Here is a 22,136-nt window from a genome sequence, read left to right on the forward strand (position 1 = left end):
TTTTCGGTCTATTCCGATCTAATCAGTCTTTTCGCTCTATGCCCGTGGGCGCTTGTAGAGCTTGGTAGACATTTCGGGCTTCGGTAGCTGCGGGAGCTTCAATAGAGTGCTACAACCCCGCAAATTCCCCGGTTCGAGGAGCTTCAGCGTGCAGACCACTGCCGGCACTGTTAAATATGCTTGTATATCTACAGTATGGCTACATAAAATATACTAGGTACATAATTAGACACTCGAGCAACCTGCAACATTTGAATACATGAAAGCCAGCGAGTAGTTTACGGGGAGACATCCGTGAGCTCATCTCCTGCGATTGCCCTCTTGTCTGACAACCCACGATGGATGCTTTACGATACCGACCGGAATACGGCCATAGGCGACACAGCAGTGTCCAAAGCCGAAGCAGCCGCGATCGGGGAAAACGAACGGCAGGGTAGAAAAGGGTGTACGCACCTACGAGTAGAAAGCACTCACATGTCCGGGCTCACATCTTCCATTCCCTGCTCGTGTTTTGACGGCTCTCCAGCCTATGCATATACGGAGTATTGTATGAGTGTGCCGAGGCGGACAAATGAATCGACAAGGTAGTGAGCACATGTGAGTCGTGGAAGAGAGAGCGTAAGAGAAACCAAAATGTTGTGGCGAGCAAGGAACGCGGTAGGGATGCAAGGCCTGCCCTAAATTACCACGTGAGCTCGTTGAGCGTTGATCGCTCTCGTCGCGGCTCCTTGGCGTTCCACGGCCGCTCGCCTTGTCTTCCTTATCCTCTTCTACCGTTCACCTCGCTTTCCTCCCTGTTCCCTTTATACTGCTTAACCCTTCTTCATCTCCTCCATTTCTCGTACAGACATTGGTTTTGTATCAACAAGAGCCAATGCTTAGGTTCAAAAACACGCGGCCTCCGCGAAGATGACCCAATTCGTGAATCGCAGGAAAAATGAAAGTTCTTTTAGGTCCGTCTTCAAAATCTCACCTGCATGACCACTCACGCTTCCGAGTATTTACATTTCAACTGATACGACCTCTTGTATGACGTCCGTTTAGCTCTATATTGTCCTCAACCCGCCTGGCAACATTAACACACTTTGTCGGCCTTCGAGATAGCGGTACGAAAGGATGTTCGTGCGATGCGCGTGAGTAACCCCCGCTGCCTCAATTAATTTAACTCATATTGACCCGCCTGGATGATGTTCGTGTAAGTATACGAGTCCTGACCGAGGGGCAGGGCATCCGTCTATTCGCTAGGCAGCTTGACGGGCTCGTGGCACCATGGTACGTCGTCGGTGAGCCCCGTTCTTTACCTTGAATCAATTTATCTCTTTCGTGTGTATCTTTGCCTCTTCTCGGACGGTCATCGTCACTGTTGGCGGTGATCGTAGCGGCTCACTTTGGCCTCGGTCTTTTTTTTTTGTGCTTTTCGTTCTTCGCTTCTTCTGGCGCCTGCCATGGGTGTAAGACGGACGCACACTAATTTCGTCTCTTTTGCCTTTAGCATTCCTCTCGCTTGTGCGTTGTCCATCGGCTCCGGGCTCGGTGATGTATCCTGCATAGGTGACGCTGCTATTTCTATTTGATTGGTGCAGTGCTCAGCTTTGTACATCGACAGTTCGGTACGCCTCCCCCTTCTCTCTTCTCTTCGTTTCCACCTCGACCGTTTTATCCGCTCTGTGTACTTCTTCACCCATTACATGCATGTATGACTACAACTCCCGAGCTTCGACCCCTTCGACACGGGAAACTGTCAAGATCCAGGGCAATTCATGGGGAGGAGACTGATGTATGTGGAGCCAAGTGTGCATTGGAGGACTGAGGGTTCCGTGTGGAATAGGTCTTGCACGTCCTCAGGTCTGTAGCTGCCTGGTAGGAGTCGGGATTCCGTTGGCTTAACGATACTGTATCATGTTTCTTTGTGATGTGCTAGTCTCGTCTCATGTATGTACATAGCTTGTTCTATATCAGCAATATATAGCTTTTACCAGCAAAACTGGTCAATAAGTTTGAAGGATATTGTGCTCTATCTGGTGCTCTACAAGAAAAATGAAGTGATCTATTGTGCTCTATCATGCTCTATCTCGTGCCTCCCAGAAGGCAGGTCTAAAAAGAATAGACGAGAATAGATACTGTCAAACGATCTATTTGTGTCTACCGGTAGACCGAGTAGACCGAAATAGTTAGGTTTAGCCAAATGCGGTCTTGCTGATGATGGACCCGAACGAATAATGATATTTGGACTAGACTTTACAGCCCTCCAAAGGAAGAGCTATATATTTTATTTTGATCACAATATTGCGGCAGTGAATGCCAGCCTTTGGAGTGCTCGATTTGGTGCACCAAAGATAAACAATCGAGCTCCATATCGAGCTCAATTGTTTATCTCTGGCGCACCAAGTTGAGCACTCCAAAGGCTGGCTTTCACCGCCGCAATATTGTCATCAAAGTAAAATATATAGATCTTCCTTTGGAGGACTGTAAAGTCTAGTCCAAGTATTATCATTCGTTCGGGTCCATATTCTTTCATCAGCCTCCGACATGGGAAGCTCTGAAGCAAAATCCAAAGCAAAACTATAGATTACACATCAAACTACGCTAAATATGGTATTTAGATGACTGCATTTTTCCCTCTATGTATAAAATATAGATTTCGCAATAGAAATGCCTTTAGCGTGCTCTAAATAGTGGTTCCCCCGCCGTGACAAGAGCACGACGCGCGTCGCCTTCGCGCTCAGTCACGCTTAGTCATATGTGACGAACGCCACCTCCGCTGTGGCTGCACGCTTCGCTGCGACGCAGCCGCCAGGTCTGTACATAGCTAATATCAGTCCCATCTGGCGGTCCATGTAGTCGCGGAAGCGATCGAGAGGGTCCAGTTTGGTTAATATGTCAAAGCAATGTGCTAGCACGTCGTTGGGAAGGGCGTAAGCCAGCCCTCCACCTCGGACTGCAGTGGTTCACGACGATGATTCAACGGGCAAGACATTCGCCACTCCACATCCATGACCTCAGCGATTCGTACTCCACCGCTACACAAGGTCCAGACGCTTTTCACGATATCATCACAAATACTGTCCGCCAGCAGATCTCGCGCATACAGGAACTCGGTTTGGTAACATATATACCTCCACCCGAATCGGACCAGACTCCTTTCTTACTCTCGCTTACTACTGCGGCACCGATGCTCAAGTCGCTCAAGATACAAACACAGTATCAGCTCGGTAGGGACACCATCGATCTTCCTTCCGACTTCCTTGGTGGCCATTTCCCCCTCCTTCAAAGGATCGACCTCACTCTACTAGCAACCAACTCGTGGACCATGTTATCATCGGGAAGCCTGGTCTACATGCATATCAACCTCTGTATCCCCCATTCATCTTATGATCCACTTCTGGACATGCTTGCGGCCAATCCTGGACTACAAGACGTCAGTCTCTGCAATTGTCTACCGGCTCATTCCGTACCATACCGTGGTCGAAAAGCCGTCGAACTCCCCAGCCTTAAGGTCCTCTGCTTAAAAGGCTGGGACTCCACCTGCGCGAATATTCTACAGGCTCTCCGAATGCCTGCCAAGGCTGACTTGATTCTAAACGAAATTGAATCCTCACGGGACCATTTCAGATCTCTTTTCGCAGAGTTCGAAGCTCACTTCGCTCGAGGGTCTACTGAAGATTTTCGTCACCTTCACACCACATGTTCCAGCTCGAGGTTCGAGGTTCACTTGACGACACATCTCAACACGAAAGGGGTGTCTAGCTTTGATCCATCGCGATATTCTTTTACCTTCTCTACGGCATTCATCCCGGACGTCACGGGCACTGCAGTCATCTGCCGTGCTTTCGACAAGCTCCCCGTTGCCAACATCGAGACGCTCTCCCTGCGAAATGCCGCGATCCGCCCGCTGTGGGTTGACGGTCTCGCTCGCCTGCAGCGCATCAAGTCCATCACTATTGAGGACGAGCTGCGTAATAGTCAGCCTTCTGAATCTATACTGTTCGAGAGCGGACAGCACGGGCTCGTTCACTACTTTCCCGAGTTGAAGGAACTTAAGATTGTGAAGACCAACCTTTGCGATCGGTACCCTTACCCGGATGGGAAATGTAGCCAGGCCGCACTGCTATCGCTTCTGATTCGCCGTTCCGAGCTCCAGCCTGCCGCCAGTCAACTCGAGCGCCTTCATATTCTTGACTGCACAGTCTCGTTCGATAATATTTGGAGACTTGAGGCTGTCGTACCGATTGTTGAAGCGAATGGCGGACGCAAAGGGGAGTATTCCGACGGGAAGGCGAACAAGAAGGGCAAACGGACCTGATTATGTATTTACATTGTGGGTGAGTGTATCCAATCGTTTGCTGGTTACATTTCATTCAACTCGTACTCAGACCCTTTGCCGTAGAATGTTGCATAGATTCAACTTGCACAGACATACATCTTTGGTAACAAACAAGACATCCATGTGTGGCGTAGGTTATCAGACTCTTTGTACATAAACACCAAAATGTTCAAAGGCTTCGCGCGCGAGGGCGATCTGCTTTTGTTGTTTGTTGTTTGATTCACGAGACCCTCAAACGTACGCCTTGTTCAGCTACTCTCCATTGACTCACGTCGGTTATCTCATCATCCGCGATCCAATAATGCCTGAGCTCTGAAATCATGGCCTCGACTATCTTCAAGTTCCGCCTGCCCAGTTCCTCATCCTCCACGACTACATGTACAGGATGCAATTTCTCACCGTAGTGGACACAGCAGAGCCGCGCCTTGCCAGCAATTTTCTGGAACCTAAGACGCTCGAGTTTGATACTGTGGATCTGTGCGAGCGCTGCCCGGGTCACAACCGTGACTCGGAAAGAGAAAGGCACGAGCAGGCGTTGCTGTTGTCTGTGCCGATACGACGTGCAGGGAGAGCTCGTATGCCCAAGCATTTGTGGTTCGGGAAGTGTACGACCTCGAAGGAGTATCTGTGGCAGTTGTAGGTCCTTTTGCTTGAGGTTGAGGATTCAGAGAGGAAGTCGTGTGCGAGACAATACCTCCATGCAGGATGAAGAAGAACTGGGATATGATAGCGGAGGTCAAGGTTGTAGCCATTGGCTCAACATTGACTCGTCGACGGTCAAGTGTACAACGGTCTGTGTGAGTTGAAGGAAGCTCTGGATGTTCAAGCGCTCACGTCCCGCGAGCAGAGACAGCTGAAAGTCGAGTTTGCGGGCACGCTCATGAATTAGTCCTGTGCAGCTTTCGTTTATCCACACAGCATCAAATGTTGCTCCCAAGACCCGAACTGGAGGGGAAGTGCTTGCGCCACAGCCTTGCCAAACTGCAGTCTTACCCAACTTCGAGCTACAGTAGCAAGTACAGAACAAAATAGTGTTAGATTAGACAGCAACCTCAGGCTGCCAGGTTTCGAGACCGAACCAAATGAAATTATTCGACCAAGCGGAGGTGATCCAGCGGCGATCGTGGTGGGGGTTTTGTGGCGGTGGCACGACACGTCGCCGATCGGCTCGGCGAATCTCCGCAGGCGGCACAGCCCGGCCCGAGGCGTAATATACCCCACAATTCAAACCAAGGAGTTCTCCTCGTACCCATCCTCTCTTTCTACTCACAACCTAATATTTTCCTCAATTTTTGTGCATCCATGGAGGACCCAGTTGCTCCTTCACAATCCGCAGAACAACCCCCAAATCCCACAACGAGCACGCCACTACCACCAGCACCGGTTGTGGCCCAATCTCAGTCCCAAACGCGCTCAGAAGAGACCCATGACAGCCTGAAGTCGTCTGTAGAGGATTTATGGTATCTAAAGGAGATTTGGTTCCCTGGAGGAGAGAATGGGCAGATGAGGCCGTATAAGATTATTACCCAGAACTTCAACGGGTGAGTGCCTTTTCAATAGCTCGTTACCTGAGAAGCGTGAGTGTTGACTTGAACTCGAAATACCCGTCAGACCTTGTTCATTTATCGCTATTTGTACGTCTGTTTTCGGCTTTGTCGGTCATTGGTTTTTGGTTCTAAAGAAACAACATAGGCAATATTCTTATTCTGCGAGGCAACATTGAAATCTTGCCCGCAAGTCGTACTACTGTATCCTACGAATTCCTCTCACAACTGGTAGCCGAGTATCTGCTACTCAACGCTCCTGACGTTGATATATCTATGGCACTCACCATGATGCCTCTCACTACTAGTGCGTGTCGATGATATCTGCGTCCAGCTCACTCCCCACTGATTTGCTCTCGGACCTTGTAGAGGGCATGGATCTAAATCCATTATTCACATCGCCGACCTCCTTCCGACCTTCGACCTCTCTTTCATCGCTATCCTTATCTACACCCTCGTCTTCTTCCTCGTCTTCACCGTCTTCCGATGGTGCTCTCGAACTCTTCTCTCATGCCGGAATCAAGCTCGTACATGGCTGGCTCGTCGACCCTGACACATCGGAATACGAAACAATCAAGCGCCTAGAAGACTATGACTCTGCGGTCAATCTAATCGTGGAAGCGGACGTGCTGATGCAGGGGCAGTTAGTTGTGTCTGAAGAGGCGTTAGAGGGGCAGGCAAGTGGGAGCAGTGGCCCGAGTGGAAGTTCACACTTAGGAGAGAGCGATAGGAAGAAAGTACAAGATGGTGTGTGTTCTTGTTCACTCTATTCTGGGGTGATGGCTCATTCATTTCGATTCCCATTCTAAGCTGTCCAAGCTCGTGCATTCCTCGACAGCACGCAATCTCAGCTGACCTACCATGGCCTCTTCACCCTCGCCTCAAACTCCTCATCATCATCATCATCATCCACGGTTCCACAGTCATCGTCCCATTCCACCAACCCATTTACCAGCGCCTCGTCCGAGCCAGGACCTTCAACTAATCCCTTCGTCGTGCCATCTACTTCATCCGCGTCCAACCCTTTCCGCGAATATGATACTCAGCAAGAGGACACAATCCCACCAAACACACTCGTCGCTCTTTTCCGCAACTCTCACCTCTCCGTCCTCTATAAGCACGCCCCATCCTCTCCTCCCCCTTCCCGCCCATCCCCCGCTTCCTCGTCAGACCTCTTCGCCTCGCACGTCAAAGCCGGCTCATCACCCTCCGCACCATCGCATCTCGCCCTTGCACAACCATCAACCCAGACCCAAGGAGAAGGCGACAGGCCATCGGCATTGTACACGCTCGTGACGGACCAAGTGTTCTTACATGAGCCGTCTGTGGTCTGGGAGAAACTGGAGGACGTTGATCAGGGTGCGGCGGAGTTTGTGGATGCGGAGTTTAGGAGGAGTGTGCCTATGGGTGGGGATTGGGCCGGTGTGCGATGGGAGGACGAAGGTGCTTCTGGAGGTACCAACCGTGGCCGTCAGGAGCAAGAAGGCGCAGATCCGGACCCAGAGTGAGTGCCCTCCACAATCTCATCCGATGCGCCCTTGGAGTAGGATGCTAATAACGGGTGCTCTGGATGTTCAGTCGTGCGCTGGCAAGACAGCTTCAAGAAGAGGAAGATGCGTATGCAAGGCAGGTACAGGCGCGTAGGCGGCATCAGCAGCAGGAAGCTGAAAGACAACAGCAACTGGAGAGGGAGTGGCAGCAGCAGTACGCGCAGAGGCGTGCTCAGCAGGGTGGGCGAGGAGAAGAGGGCGGGAAGAAGAAGAAGGACTGTGTTATTATGTGAGAACCGATATATTGACTCGTTGCGATTGATTCTCGGAGCAAAGGCAGGGAAGGATAATATGGATTGGTATTTTCTCTCTTTTGGGGTGCGATTCTGAAGGAACTTGCAGGCGTGTGGTGCGTGAAATCACCGTACATAGAGCACTACCATACAATATCTCAATTTTTGTATCTTACTGGAATACTATGAACATCCTTACTTGACTTGTAACCACGACAAGCGATAAAGGACCTCCTGTATACGACCGAGCAGATGCGCCACAGTGGCGACCGAACCGAACCGGACGAACGGATTGTCCGAATCGGTCCTCAACCGGTCGAGCCCAAATTTGCTGCTCCACGCTGACTTGGTAAAGAAACGCACAGGTAGGAAGTTACAGTCGCAATAACTCTGTTTGAGTCTCCTGACGCGTCATGATGTAGGTTCATCAGTCACTAGTTAGACCGCAATTCGACGGCAAGTAACAGTGTGTTCTGTCGACGTTGATACCCATTTTCACCCACACGACACGCCGACAAGGGTATTCTTCTACGAGTAGCAAAAATGCCATCAGGACATCAGTATATGGCTTCGTCGAAAACCTCTGTCCATAAACTTCCCACTGAAATCCTCGCCAAAATCTTCGCTTTGCTCGCAGTCATCGATCCGCCGCGCCGTTATACCGAGGCAGAGCGCAAATCGCTCATGTTCGATGAAGATGGTCACTTCAAAGCCTATGATAGATCGAGTATAAGATCGCCTATACACTGGATCGAGATTACACACGTTTGCCGTTACTGGAGGGAGATTGCTCTGTCGCAATGCTCTTTGTGGATGCATCCCCTTCTTCATCTCGGACCAGAGTGGTATTTGACATTCCTTCGGCGAGCAGGATCAGCACCCTTAACCATAGAACTCGCGGACTATTGTCGCAGAATGGTTCTCAGATCCTCGTGCATTGTCCCCGACGCCGTCTTTGACGCTGTTCTCGGCCAGATGGACCACGTCGAAGTACTCAAGATCAGCTCGCCTGCTCATCCGGACGAACTCTCAATCTTCGCGTCGTACACCACCCCTTCCCCGATGCTTCAAACCCTCGAGATCAAGAACCATTCCTCCAAGTTTCCTATCTACCTGAGGTCCTCGTCCATCGATTATCATCCTCCCAAGAAAGGAGAACTACCCCCTCCCGAGACCATCTTCCTGGGCGCCGACTTCCCTCGCCTTCAAAACGTCACCCTGCATGGCATATCCGACGACTGGCTTTCCATGTCATTCCGCAATCTTGTCAAGTTGGACGTCGCGCACACTGAGTACATCGAATCGTACGACCCGCTCCTCGATATCCTTGAGAGCAGTCTTGGTTTGGAGTTTCTCAGTATCGTCCATGCGCTGCCGCACCATTGCGTTTCATTCGTCGAGAGACCGCACCGTGTCGTCCTTCCGAATCTAAAGGCTATCACGCTCAGCAGCAACTACGACACCTGTACTGCAAATGTTTTGCGTTCTATCGAGATGTCCGCCACTGTGCGCATCAGGCTCTCTTTCGTCAAGCCTACCTCCGACAAATACACCGCCCTCTTTGCCGAGCTTCGAGCACATTTCTCCCGCAGTGATCCGCCCAGCTTCCAACATCTCAAAATATCGGCTTCGTCGCACGAGCTTCTGATCGGAGGCTCCTGGCCGTCTTCGCTGACGGGGCTGGATATGGACGAGTTCGGGATACACAACAAAGAGCCGACTTCGTTCTTCTTCAGCACACCCTTCCATTTCGACCCAGAAGGCGTCATTCGGACAGCCTTTGACGGGTTTCCCCTCAACTGTGTCAAAACCCTCATCCTCCACGACGCGAACTCGTCAGAGCTTTGGGACCACGTCCTTACTCGCCCAGGTTTCTACCATGTCACACTTATCTGCATCGAAGACGACTTCCTACGCTCGCGGCCTGATCTGCATAGTTCCCTCACGGCCATGGGCGAATACGACAAGAATACACATATTTTCCCGAAGCTGCAGAGGATAGACATACGTAAGGATGATCTTATTATTGGAAGGCCGAAAAACGCTGGGCAGAGTGGTCAGGCAACATTACTGGCGATGTGTAAGCGGAGGTATGGGACGGGTTCGCCGGTGAAGACGGTGCGGATAGTAGATTGCAAGGTTAGAGGTGATAGTGTCACGAAGTTGAGGGAGGTTGGACCAGAGGTAGAGCAGGTAAAGGTGACCGATAGGCCCAAGTCAAAAACGGCCCGGTTGATACAGCAGTTGACTAAAGATGACGACGACGACGACGATATCTTTTGAGCATTCACAGATAACTTACCTTATCGATACATATTATCCAATATTTTACCTATTTTTCGTGTTGCAAACCATGAAGTTCAAAGTAGCCCAAGAGACACTCTGAATATATAGCTTGTATGATCAGAAAAAAACCGGCACAGTAAATTGTTTTACAAACGAGCTCGAGGCATAGTACTCATATGGAACAAAGGTCTTGTATCCACCTACGACCCACAGACCTAGTTAGTACACAGTCAGACTTTGCGAAGGAAAACGGCAGTGGCTTACATGTTCCAGTTTAAGTTGATCCACAGAGGTTACCCCAACAAGCGCCATCGTCGTCTCAACTTCCTTGTACAGAATCTCTATGGCTTTACGGACTCCTGGTTGTCCATATGCCAGTGCGAAAAGGAAAGGACGTCCAAGACCGACAGCTTTGGCCCCCATCGCCAGGGCTTTCACGACGTCGGTACCTCGCGTGCTGATTGGGTTAATGTCAGTCATCAATCGAGCATCAATTCACGCAATAGAGCAAACTGTTGGACGCACATGCCACCGTCAACGATGACCTCACACTTGTCGAAGACCTCAGGACAATTCTCTCTGATTGAGACCAAAGTTTCAGCAGCTGATGGAGCTCTAAAACGTTGTTATCAGCGTTAGAAATGTCTCCTATGGTATAAGTAGACGGACCCTTCCAGTTGTCGGCCACCGTGATTGCTCAGCCAGACACCCTGCACGCCGTGTGCCATACACAGAGCAGCGTCTTCGTGAGTTTGGATGCCCTTGATAGCGATGGGAAGGTCGGCTATATAGCGAGGTACATGAGTCTCCGATGTACGGAAATAAAGCATGAGATAGAATGCACTGAGACTTCGGAGCCACTTCACACTGTTGTACCGCCAACGCCGGTCAGTAAGTTTCGGAGTGCGCCAAAGATATGGACGTACGCTGATGTCCACGAAAACTTGAGGTAGACGGGTCTGTCGTAAAATAGCGTGAGTTGTTGGCGAATCCAAAAGGACGTCATACGTACGACCTAGTTGCAGATATTCCGCCATTACTTTCCTCATCATCGTCCCCACTCTCAGCCGCAGCGAGCCGAAGATCACGTTCGCGCTTGCCCATGTAAACGCCGTCGACAGTAAGAGCAAAACCTTTATAGCCGAGAGCGACTGCTTGTTTGACCTCTCGTGCGGTCACTTCGAGGCTGAATAAACAATACTAATTAGGCATACCAGGTCGATAATACTCAGAAAGGATGTCACACTTACTCGGTCATAGCGTAGATCTAGATGTTTATCATCAGTTTGATTTTGTTTTATCACATCTGCAAGGCAAGATGTACAGACCTGCCAGAATGTCGTCTGAGTAGGACCACGAACCGAGGCAATGTCCTCCTTAGTAGAACCTGCCATGTTACAGACCTGTGGATGCCGTAGTCAGTCGAAGCCGGAACGAGACTGTTATATCACCGAGGCATAGCCTACCCAATGTAAGATATTATGTTCTGCTGCTGCCTTGGCCATCAATACCTCTCCCAAAGGGTGAGCGAGTTTGCCTCCTCCAGCAGGTGAGATGAAGAACGGTGCGCCAATCTTGCAACCAAATAGCGTGGTCGATAAATCGATCGTCTCAACGGGGACTAGAACTCGTGGTCTGAAGCGAATGGCGGACCACGAGTCACGATTCCATTGTACAGTTTTCTCTGAATCCGCGCCAGCTTTGAAGACTGCGATTGTACAGTCAGACCAACCGACCGCATAGCAGGAGACCCTCCTTACACGCTAGACGATAGTTGGTCTCCATAAGTGATCGAGGATTATGAAGACACGTACACAATATATAGACTTACCAAAAGCTTGAGCTGAGAGGGTCTTCTCTCCGGCAACCTGTAAAAGTTGGTCGTCATGCCGTGCGACCTTACAGTATCAATCAGCTCCTCGCATACCTCGAAGTCGAGAAGATTGACGATGGACTTGAGTTTAGGTTTGCCATCATTACTTGGTGGCTTCAAGTCTACAGGCTCGGAGGGCGTACTTGCTTTGGCTTCGCCGAGAAAGCATCTGATGCAGGTGAGCAGTAAGCGAGTTGGGGCAAAAGAAGGAAAGAAACATCTCATACTCAGGAGAGAGAAATTTCTCCAGTACGCCACTGGGGTGAATTGGAATGAACGCCTTCGTGGCGTCCCTTCCTGCATATCTAGGATCGACGCGTACATACTTAGTGTCGAAAAGTATGGTGTAAAAGGTAGCTTACCTGAGAAGAACAGCATTCCCTCCGGGGTGCAGACCGGATTGGAGAAAGGCCGTAATATCGTAGGCCTGTCCTTCGATGCCAACCCAACACGAGTGACGGCTGCCAGGTCCACCCCCATTAGACTCGCTTCCACACATAGAGAACAGCAGAATCTAACCTTGCATGCTTAGCGACTTCGTCACTATTCAGGACACGAACCCAACAAATTAGCATCATCAAGCTCACGGAGAGGCTAATTCTCGATATATAATGCGCTTCTACTTACGCTGATAGGACCATAGCACACTATTCAACCGAGTCCACCAGAAACCACGCAGTTGGTGAAGACCACACCGACCCGTCTGTTCTGTAGTACTGTGCCACAATTCTGATGCATGGTGCTGTTTGTCTACTGGGAAAACCCGGTAAGAAAGGTGGGTCGTCCTGGTGGCGATAACGAGGATTCGCTTTAGGAGGACTCCGGGCGGGATCCGGACGTTGACATTGGTTTGCGGCTCTCTCCCGCGTCCGCTCATCCTCCGACCGCCTCTTGCGGCTTGCCAGCATTCGCCAAACGCGATGAGCGTGCATGATATGATGGGGCTCACAGTCACGTTCGACGACAATAACCACCTTCAACTTGTTACAGAACTGAATCGTCGGCATGGAAGATATCAAAAAACTAATCCACAATAATGGCTGTGCCTTCGAGCTCGGTTTGGACGCGGTGAGTCTGGATTTGCAGGAAAACTATTCGTTTGGTGTCTCAACTAACCTGAATACGCACTCAGACTTTTCGGAGTATGTATGAGCCCCTGTATAAAGAGGCGTCCCCAGAGGTTGTAAAGCAGGTCAAGGACGTTCGATACGGTCCAGCAGATCGGAACTTTCTGGACGTACGTTGAACTACGATGACGGCGAACCAGTACTGGAGATGCTGATTTCGGTCTCGACAGGTCTATGTTCCTCTTTCAGGCTCACCTGGGAAGGCCGTTATTATTTTCGTCCACGGAGGAGGTTTCTTTAGTGGTGATAAGGCATGGAGTGATAAGGTTGGTTCTCACTAATGCTTGCCTCAGTCAGGAATCTCTCGAAATACCTAACGCCTTTCAACCATCAGGTCTATGCTAACATAGGTAATTTCCCCTCCTCCGACTCTTCAACTCTACTACTAGTAGTGACTTTTCTCTAGGGAACTATTTTGCCGAGAAAGGGATCATTGTCGTGGTCGGCAACCATCAGCTCGTCCCCGACGCCACATAGTATGTCTCATTCATTGTCTTATAGCCTGCTCTACTCACCAAGGTGGCAAGCAAGTCCTGCAGGGGCAGATGATATTCAGCAGACTCGCGAATGGGTGTTCAGCAATATCGCATCAGGAACGTATGGTCAAGGAGACCCAAACCAGGTCATCCTCTTCGGGCATTCATCTGGCGGCGCACATATTGCTTGCAACGTATTCGCAGCTGGTGAGGTGGAAGATTCTCGAAACCGCGACATGTATATTAAGAGGGCTGAATATAGGCGATCCGACACGACCCAAAGTCGATCCTTTGTTTCCTCCAATCGCCGGACTCGCGCTCTTTTCAGTTCCTTGGTGGTTCGACATCAAGAAGCCTTTGCGACGAAAGATCATCGGACAGTACTATGGAACGGACGTTGAAGAGGAGTGGGAGGTATGTATTTCCTCCAACCTTGATTAACTGCCTGCATTGACTTGGATTTGTTGCCCTACAGCCTTTCTCACCACTTGGTCTCTTCAAGCGTCTTCCGGCTGGATCATCGTTGGTGTACGTCACTAATACTTTTACCCCTTCATATTACTCATAATTATCATTGTCGTAGTGATCCCAACGTACTGCCAATACTCCTCGGGAGCGTCAAGTATGAAGTGTATGTCCAGCATCGCTTTACCTTTAGCCCCCTTCTGACTTGAAATTTGTTTCACAGCAAAGAAACAGCAGACGGTCTCGTTTTGTTCTTCAACGAGTATCGCGCGAGAAGCAGCCCAACCGGAGCGCTCCCTCTGATCCATGTTCTCGACAATCACAACCATCTCAGGTCCGTTTTGTCCTACCCGCCACGTATCGCCCTCTTACTGACTATAGCTTTGACTGCACGCCTTTACAGCAATATACTCTCCATAGGGTCCGAAGACGAAGCTCAAGCGAGGGCCATCTTGGAGTTCGTACGGACCTGCGCCGCGAAAGTTGTTGCACGAGCTTCTGGTTCCGGCGATTCTGTGAAGTATTGATCCCGAATGAACGTCATCAAAGGGTTGTTCAGCGCTGACTGGCCACATAGAAAAACCTCAGAGACAACGGCGAAGTTGTGATGTGAGGGGACTTGCTTGGCGACTCGACGATATATCTGATGTAATGAAACGAAGATATAACATCCGGTATACAACAATTGCATTTTCTCTGGGGTTCAATGCTACACCCTATATATCGTGAATCGGCTAAAATACTACATTGTCGTCTGGGGTTGCGAGTTCATTTGTTTATTTAGATATTGACCCCAGCTTCATGATCGTCCCAGGTGAGCGAAAGAGGTCGTATGCAAGGACTAAGAGAACAACATGGCGGTCTGATGGGCACATACAAAGCTTACAAGGACAAGAAAGCGAGCAGATCGAAGGAAACGAACGAATAAATATAGACAGCCTCTATTCGTAAAAGACGATATAACGGCGTATACGTTCGAAGCGACTTGATACTGTCGTCTGCATCCTTCGTGGAGTTTACTCGGCCTTCTTTCCTCTACAGAGACGAAAGTTATGGGTTCTGAAGAGCAACGATGCAGTACTACGAGTGTAACTTACTGGAATTCCCTCGTCATCCGCTTGAGCATGATCTCCTCTCCTGTCATCGGAGGGCTGAGAAACGTCGATCATCAGCATTACTTTTAGGTGAAGTGTGTGTGACTAAACAGAAACGGAGACGTACTACTTTTGTTCCAAACCCTTAATGAGCGTCGAGCGGGAGGCGTGGTTGAAGTAAGCGCAGGAGTAGCGCGAGGGTTGGGGGCCGGAGTACGCCACAACGCGGTGAAAGATGGACTTGTACTTGTCGTCAGACCAGTACATCAGCATGTCACCAACTTCATAGAGCCATTAGTCGCTGAATCCGACCATAATGTAAGGACCGACAAACTGTTACAAATGACTGATAATGGAAGAAGGTAAGTCAAAAGAACGAGAAGACGATACATAGATAGATATGCCACTTACTGGGACCAAGCTTGGCTGCGACAGGAGTCCAAGCATCTCCCATGCCGTACTCTGCCGACCAAGAATATCAGTACTAAGCAAGTCTTGACGATTCACGATACACACCTGTGAGAGCCTCGCGGCCAGGACAGATCTCGAGTCCGGCCTCACCCTCACGCTGGAATAAAAGAGTCAAAAGGCTAAGATCAGCATGAGGACCGTTTCGCCAGTAATCCTTCTTCGTTCCGTCCGAGGGCAGGTAGTGAAGGGTGCGCATGGAGCTGAGTGACTCAGGGTCTTCTGGTACAATGGCTTTGTCGAAGGTACCTTTCTCGAGGCCGAGGGCGTCCTCGAAGAGTTGGACTGGGATATGAAGGTAAGGTCAGCAGTGTAACTCATCAATAAAGAACTATCAAGTACTAACGAATCTGCAAGCTAATCTCGTGGCATCGGTACATGAAGTCCTTAGTCTCCTTAGAGAACTAGAGAGTCTAGTCAGATATGGCGCCACAATAAGGCAAGGGAAGATATGACTGCATACTCCAGGAACATCGTCTTCGCTAGGCCAACCCTCCTTCCTGCAGAGCTGCAAGTTCAAAGTCTCCTTCTGGTCGATCTGACCGGTCGAAGGCCTGAACTGGCTCAAAGCATCGTATCCCCTTGGCCGTGCAACCTCGGCGTTCAAGACCTTAAAGAGCGAAGGTAGTTGAATACTGCTTACACGTTGCACTTAACAGTGTTAGGGTTCGCATAGATGCGCTTTGTCTCATCTGGGAGAGAAAAGAAGCGTTTCGCGCGAGAAAAATGAGCCTCGATGTCTCCTGGAGTGAGACCATGGTCGGTGACGACGAAGAATCCGACTTGTTCGGCAGCAGCAACGAGTTGCTGCTTGATTTCGTCCTTACGAGACTCAAAATCTACTCAAGGAAAATCACGATAGCCACAAGCGGTCAACCATTCCTGTTCCAAATGCAGAGCTTGTAGGACACGCACCCTTCAGACTGACGACGGGAATAGCACGCTCGACCAACATATCGGAGACTGAGATGTGGGGTAGAGATAAAAGAAGCTATTGGGACTGAGCAGACTGATCGTCGACGAGAACCTGCTATCTGTGTCAGACAGAGGTTCTCAAGCTCGTCTCAGCTGTGTAGCGATGATGAGAGCGGCGGTGAGGCCGGTGAGGTGCGGGGCTCCCGGCAGCGACTGATGGGAGACGGGTGCAAGTTGCGAACTATTCGTATCAGCGGAAGGATACCGTCTAATCCGAGATCCGGTCGGATAGCTACGAAGTATCGCAGAAGTCACGAGTATGTACTCAAGGTGTCTTCAGCCTTACCAGGACTTATACTTGTCTTATGAGCTAGCTAACGTGGCAGGAGGGCGAAAAATCACGTACATACTGCCAATCCCGGGCATCCTTTATCTGTCCAGAGAAAGTTGAATCTCGTACTTTGTACATCTCTTCGGATGGTCTGGTAACTGTGAGCGAACTAGTCGCATTATCTGTGGTTTCGAGCTTGAACACCCTGAGAACCAGTGTAGGATCGATATCGACCTCAGTCGTTACAGGTCGAGAAAAAAGTTCAACGTAGCCACCAGTGCCGCGCGGCACTGAGGAAAACTCCGACCACCGCCGGCCTAGTTCGCTTCAGCCGGCGGTATGGTAAACGTGGTAATTGCCAGCTCTTGACCAGCTCTTTCGACTCGACCAACTTTCGACTGTTCAACACCACCTTTCTTCAATTGGCATCCAGGACCCTCAACCTTCTTTGCTCTCCACGGTAGAGATGCTTTCTTCCATGCCAGTAAGTACTGTAACTGACCTGAGACCGATTTCCGATCACCCAGGAACACAATTTGGATATGCATAAAATGCCGGTGAGACAACCGCTGTACTTGTCCCAAACTGGTGCTCATAAATAAGCAACTATCTGTATCTTTCACGGGAAGGGCGTGGGTGCAGGTAAAATTCCGGAGATCCGCTACATTAATATTTCATGCAAGATAGCACTCGGTACGGTTCCGGCGGCCGCCGTGGGAGTGTGGGGTTATCACCGTGACAGTATCTGTACGTTTCTTGTATGAACGCGCCAGATCAACGTTCCCTCCTTTCGAGGTACCTCACGCTCGACGACCAACTCGAACTCCTCCCTTTCCGCCATGTCTTCCAGCCTGCATTCTGTAGAGAAGGAAGGACCGGTCGACAAAGACGAGCAGGTTCTTGCGCGCGTCTCATCGGCTCAGAAGACTAACGATGTGGCTGTCGCCACTGTCAATGCGTGAGCCCTTTGTCTCGAATTGTACCGTAGGGAGCCGCTCATTGCATCGGTTGTACAGGTCGGAGGAATACTCAGAGGCGGACTTCGAGCGCATTCGAAGGAAGCAGGACTGGATCTTAATGCCTCTCATGGTATGCTGTGCCATCATCTGTTTTCTACACATTACGAAGAGTTCATTCTTTCGATAGTGGATAGCCTACGGTATCCAGCAAGTCGACAAGACTGGCCTTTCTACTCAGGCCACATTTGGCATCAAGACCGACACGCATATGGTCGGTAACGACTATGCATGGTTGACCACGATTTTCTACATCTTCGTCAGTGTTCTACGTGTTATGACTCTCCTGATTTACTGATCCTCCTTTCGTACAGTTCCTTTTCGGTGAATTTGTATGTATCCTGCGAGGACGTTGTGTCCCTTCCAGACTGATTCATGAGCTCCTTTCTAGCCTGGAAATTGGTTCATGCAAAGGTACTCTGTGGGAAAGACACTCGCTGTCAGCATGTTTGCCTGGGGTGGTATGTTACGGCATCATTTGTTTTGCTCGGTGTTCAGGGCTCACTCGGCTGTTGCATCCAACTTCGGCAGTCATCGTGTTCTGTACAGCTGCCGCAAAAAACTGGACAGACCTTATGATCATGCGCGCCTTGCAGGGTATCTCTTTCTCTGTATACTCGTGCCTGGCACACGTACTGAGTTCACTTTTTACACTATTTTAGGCTTCACAGAGAGCATCGTCAGTCCCGCGTTCCTGCTCATCACCGGTCTGTCATACCGTAAAGAGGAACATGCGATGCGCGTGCTCATCTGGGGTATGTGGTAGATCTCACAGCAGTCATACGAAGGTTTCTTGCTGATGATCTATCTACAGGCACCGCCAACTACGGTTTTGCTGTCATCGTCTCCCTGATCAACTATGGGATCGGGACTGCGGCACAGAAGCATCCCTCAGGCCTCGCTGCGTGGAAGGGAATGAGCATATTCCTTGGTGCGCTTGGAGCATGACCATTACGAACCGTGAAACTTATGATCATTCGACATAGGCGCTCTGACCATCATCGTCTCTGTGGCATCCTACTTCTTCCTGGGTACCCCACGCGAGGTTCGCTGGCTCACGGCTGAAGAGAAGAAGATTCAAGCCGCTCGTGTTGCCCACAACAACACTGGCTCCGATGCTCAGAAGCGCACGTAGGTAGCATTTCGGCAGAGATATATCAACCCTGAAGCTGATACTGATTGCTCGACATTGAATAGTCAGTGGAAGTGGTCACAGGTCACGGAAGCCTTCTTAGACCCGCAGTACGTCTTATCGACTCTATCTTCCATAGGCCTATGCCTACTAACCTTTCCCCTCATCATCCGCAACTCTCAGGCTATACTTCTTCTTCTTCGTGACTGTCAGCAATGGTTAGTAAGGTCTTTTTCATGGGATGTTTTGATATCTGACACTCCCTTACACATCCTACAGCGATTCCGACGGGTGGTGTCAAGTACGAATGTTGGCCAGCTTTGATTTCACGTCCGTTAACCGTAGCACTTCTGTCTATAGCACGTTCGGCAATATCATATTCGTCAGCCTTGGGTTCTCCGCACTCGACACTCTTGTCAAGGGAACACTCCCCCAGAATGGTGAGTGGAATGAACTCGTCGTGACTACCTATTTCACTAAAAACATCTCTCGTTTAGTTCTCGGCGTCTTCTGGTTCATCCTCGCCGGATGGGTGCTTTCGAGATTCAAGCATATGCGATGTGCGTACGATCCGAGCAGGAGTGAAATGATATTCACGCGATCTGTACCCTCTCTTTTTTAGTCTACTGGATCATGATATCTATCGTTCCAGCGTTCATTGGAATGCTAGTCCTGTGAGTTTCTATGCGTATATTTATCTGAATAATACGAGAACTAACGTTGCGTGTGGATTTAAGCTCCCTCGTCCCGACAACCTCTGGTAATCTCTGGGCCAAGTGGGGAGCGTACTTCATTACGGTTCGTTTTGCCAGTATCTCATGACCAATCTTTTTAGTTTCTAATAACCGTTTTCTTTTGCAGATCACCGGCCAAATCTGTGGTGCTCGTGCGTACAGTCGATGAGAATATTGTATCGAAGAACTTTCTCAATTGACTGATCTTTCTATGTCCACAGTTGTCTGGAGTATGCTCAGTACAAACGTCGCAGGCCGCACGAAGAAGAGTGTCGTCTCCATCGTCATCTTCTGCGCCGTATGTTGCCCTCAGTTCTTTTGCTATCATTCATACCGTCTAATTTACACTCATTTGTATTTCTTTAGTACTGCTTCGGTAATGCCATCGGCGCGCAGGTTTTCCAAGACAGATGGGCCCCAGCATACCGGCCGAGTACTATCATCCTGGCTATCATGTTTGCCCTCGAGTTCGTTCTCATGGGCGTATGGCGCGTCTACTGTAAGCGCACTCGGAGAGCTCATCGTCCCACCCTCCGACTCCGCTAATATCGGTATCATTCTATCCTCTATCTGACAGACGTCATGAAGAACAAGCGGCGAGCCACGAAGCTAGATGCGCGAGGAGTCTCGCCAGAGGAGCGTGTTCGACTAGGATCCCTCATGGGCGAGACGGATGCGACTGATCTTGGTGAGCACTCATTGCTATTTGGTGTGCATATGGGTTTACTGACAACGGTGTGCCATCTTCACAGAGAACGAGTATTTCATTTATGATTACTAGAGTGGTCTTGTTTTGCTTTGCTTTGTTTTGATCATCACATTTCTCGTCTTTAAGCGAAGTCTTTTCTGTCTTTCAAGATCAGTAAGAGAGGGCTGCAGCCGATGCATACCCTCCTAAGTAGATGCTTTCGGGCGATCCCTGCTCGCTCAAAGTCTAAAACTACCTCCCTGCGATGTGGACTGAGTCTGCAGCGATCTGCTGTCGTTTCTGTAGTCAGATGAGTCTGGAGAGCTGTGGCCCGGGGGTGACCTTGCAAAGCCCTGCAGGCTTCTGAACGTGCTCGAGAGTCGCAAATGTTTGTATATTCGCAATTATCGGATATTGAGCGAAAAGGTACGGTCGTGGAGAAAAATCTCAGAGATTTCGTCCGACTTCTGCACATTACTGTGATACATACAGTCTTCAGCTACTATGGTGCGTATGGCCTCAGGTTTTGCGCCGAAACTCATGCTAGAGGGTGCTTAAAATCCTGTCATATTTTCGAATTTTCGCCTTTACTGATCACAATGTATTCCTGTTCCGTTAGGACAGGTCTTGAGACGAGCAAGCCCTCGAGCTCTAAGTTACGGTCACTCGTCCTCCATCACTCTCGGTTCCCAGTGTCTCCCCAATGTTTCCCGGTCCTTCCGTCTCGTTCCGGCCACTCTTACTTGTGTCGTGCAGCGCTCAAATATGCCTGACAAGTCTGAACAAACAAATGTGGGCTAATTAAAGCCTACATTCTTCCACCTACTGTGTGAGGAATCTGATATCTCGAGCCACGGGCATGCCGTGCTCGTTCTTTCTTTCAATGTAGGTGAGCGTGTGTGGCGAAAACGCCACACAGCAGGGACAATGCAAGGATTGCCTGTTTTTTTTCGATGAAGTGTTTAGTCAGGAGCGCTGACGGTCAAAAGGCACATTATAATAATTCGCCCACCCTGTTCGGTCTGAAGGAACAGGTCTGGTCTGGAAGGCGTGGAGTTCATGCCTCTAGCTTGAGATCGTGACCAAAGAATTCACTCAGAGATTTGCGTGGCCCTCTGTGGGGTCAGTTCGGAAAATTCCGGAGTCACGTAATTTATGATGCTCAATTTCTATTTAGTTCGACCACGATCACCTGCGTTTCTAGACCACTTGTTCATAAAGGCGCCTCATCAGTGTTCATCCTTTTCTTGCCACGAAGTACTGGACACTTTACGCGACTGATTGAGCACCATGATGACTCGAACTTGACTGACTGGAAGAGCCTTACACGAGGCCGAGTCTACTTTTGTAGACTCGGATTCAGACCGTTTGACTGAGACTAGTACTTGCTGGACAATAGTATGGATCCTGACGGCTTTGCAAGGGACTGCTCCTTCTACCTTCGTACAACGGCCATCGTAGGACATCATTTGTGAGTTATAAATTGTTGACTTTGCTGCATCCGGCTGACAAGCTCTCTTGGAAATACGCGGCTGTCTTTTCATGATCCCAGGAGATCCCGCGTCCGATGGTCTGTTCTCTCGGAGATATGATATAGATATATCTCTATATTAACAGGATCTTTGAGCGCTCAAGGTCGGTCGTGTCTGCTTCATCCCGCAGTTTTCCATACTTAGGGGTTTCCTCGTTCCCGCTCAGCCAGTGCGTACCCCTGAAAGTGTATCGCTACTCCCGAACTTGCACTGACTGTCGTGTGGTATCAGAAAACTCGGGGCGCTTGCTTGTTCTCACCGTTATCTGACTCCAAATAGAACTACTTGTACTTCAACCAGACAGTACTTTGACTCAAATTCTCCACGATCTCTTCCCGCGCCTACGAC

At 49.8% G+C, this 22,136-nt stretch overlaps 7 protein-coding genes across 7 annotated transcripts; 5 read left to right on the top strand and 2 right to left on the bottom strand.

Moving 5' to 3' along the window:
- Positions 1 to 2,956: 2,956 nt before the first annotated feature.
- On the top strand, positions 2,957 to 4,303 carry STEHIDRAFT_152869 (uncharacterized protein; the record flags this gene model as incomplete). The annotated part of the gene is made up of 1 exon (XM_007299924.1): positions 2,957 to 4,303. One exon carries the CDS (start codon positions 2,957 to 2,959, stop codon positions 4,301 to 4,303), a length of 1,347 nt encoding a protein of 448 aa, XP_007299986.1.
- Positions 4,304 to 5,605: 1,302 nt separating this feature from the next.
- Positions 5,606 to 7,847, top strand: STEHIDRAFT_165576 (uncharacterized protein). The gene is made up of 6 exons (XM_007299925.1): positions 5,606 to 5,865; positions 5,936 to 5,958; positions 6,017 to 6,175; positions 6,238 to 6,615; positions 6,679 to 7,372; positions 7,447 to 7,847. Exons 1-6 carry the CDS (start codon positions 5,627 to 5,629, stop codon positions 7,649 to 7,651), a joined length of 1,698 nt encoding a protein of 565 aa, XP_007299987.1. The 5' UTR covers positions 5,606 to 5,626; the 3' UTR covers positions 7,652 to 7,847.
- Positions 7,848 to 8,194: 347 nt separating this feature from the next.
- Positions 8,195 to 9,935, top strand: STEHIDRAFT_165577 (uncharacterized protein; the record flags this gene model as incomplete). The annotated part of the gene is made up of 1 exon (XM_007299926.1): positions 8,195 to 9,935. The coding sequence occupies one exon, from the start codon at positions 8,195 to 8,197 to the stop codon at positions 9,932 to 9,934; it is 1,740 nt and encodes a 579-aa protein (XP_007299988.1).
- Positions 9,936 to 10,137: 202 nt separating this feature from the next.
- Positions 10,138 to 12,309, bottom strand: STEHIDRAFT_152872 (uncharacterized protein; the record flags this gene model as incomplete). Its single annotated transcript, XM_007299927.1, has 14 exons — positions 10,138 to 10,152; positions 10,202 to 10,394; positions 10,463 to 10,552; positions 10,607 to 10,721; positions 10,782 to 10,804; positions 10,864 to 10,896; positions 10,950 to 11,123; positions 11,188 to 11,204; positions 11,266 to 11,340; positions 11,404 to 11,645; positions 11,769 to 11,805; positions 11,865 to 11,979; positions 12,038 to 12,115; positions 12,173 to 12,309. The coding sequence occupies 14 exons, from the start codon at positions 12,307 to 12,309 to the stop codon at positions 10,138 to 10,140; spliced, it is 1,344 nt and encodes a 447-aa protein (XP_007299989.1).
- A 395-nt stretch (positions 12,310 to 12,704) lies between these two features.
- Positions 12,705 to 14,572, top strand: STEHIDRAFT_72998 (alpha/beta-hydrolase). The gene is made up of 11 exons (XM_007299392.1): positions 12,705 to 12,878; positions 12,943 to 13,047; positions 13,108 to 13,203; positions 13,272 to 13,287; positions 13,344 to 13,413; positions 13,469 to 13,620; positions 13,676 to 13,827; positions 13,889 to 13,941; positions 13,997 to 14,044; positions 14,102 to 14,212; positions 14,282 to 14,572. Exons 1-11 carry the CDS (start codon positions 12,816 to 12,818, stop codon positions 14,403 to 14,405), a joined length of 990 nt encoding a protein of 329 aa, XP_007299454.1. The 5' UTR covers positions 12,705 to 12,815; the 3' UTR covers positions 14,406 to 14,572.
- Positions 14,573 to 14,581: 9 nt separating this feature from the next.
- STEHIDRAFT_165580 (Clavaminate synthase-like protein) lies at positions 14,582 to 16,712 on the bottom strand. The gene is made up of 10 exons (XM_007299928.1): positions 16,356 to 16,712; positions 16,084 to 16,279; positions 15,904 to 16,021; positions 15,787 to 15,844; positions 15,489 to 15,725; positions 15,384 to 15,434; positions 15,307 to 15,318; positions 15,100 to 15,253; positions 14,976 to 15,029; positions 14,582 to 14,913 (listed from the first exon to the last, which is right to left on the bottom strand). Exons 1-10 carry the CDS (start codon positions 16,393 to 16,395, stop codon positions 14,895 to 14,897), a joined length of 939 nt encoding a protein of 312 aa, XP_007299990.1. The 5' UTR covers positions 16,396 to 16,712; the 3' UTR covers positions 14,582 to 14,894.
- A 781-nt stretch (positions 16,713 to 17,493) lies between these two features.
- Positions 17,494 to 20,403, top strand: STEHIDRAFT_118328 (MFS general substrate transporter). The gene is made up of 21 exons (XM_007299929.1): positions 17,494 to 17,644; positions 17,703 to 17,775; positions 17,833 to 17,961; positions 18,017 to 18,034; positions 18,094 to 18,163; positions 18,234 to 18,299; positions 18,365 to 18,457; positions 18,517 to 18,633; positions 18,689 to 18,833; positions 18,900 to 18,944; positions 19,018 to 19,052; positions 19,114 to 19,135; positions 19,195 to 19,274; positions 19,332 to 19,394; positions 19,457 to 19,508; positions 19,572 to 19,632; positions 19,696 to 19,720; positions 19,790 to 19,866; positions 19,935 to 20,067; positions 20,146 to 20,256; positions 20,321 to 20,403. The coding sequence occupies exons 1-21, from the start codon at positions 17,526 to 17,528 to the stop codon at positions 20,347 to 20,349; spliced, it is 1,563 nt and encodes a 520-aa protein (XP_007299991.1). The 5' UTR covers positions 17,494 to 17,525; the 3' UTR covers positions 20,350 to 20,403.
- Positions 20,404 to 22,136: the final 1,733 nt, after the last annotated feature.

Source organism: Stereum hirsutum (genome assembly GCF_000264905.1).
Source record: "Stereum hirsutum FP-91666 SS1 unplaced genomic scaffold STEHIscaffold_2, whole genome shotgun sequence".
Taxonomy (NCBI): domain Eukaryota; kingdom Fungi; phylum Basidiomycota; class Agaricomycetes; order Russulales; family Stereaceae; genus Stereum; species Stereum hirsutum.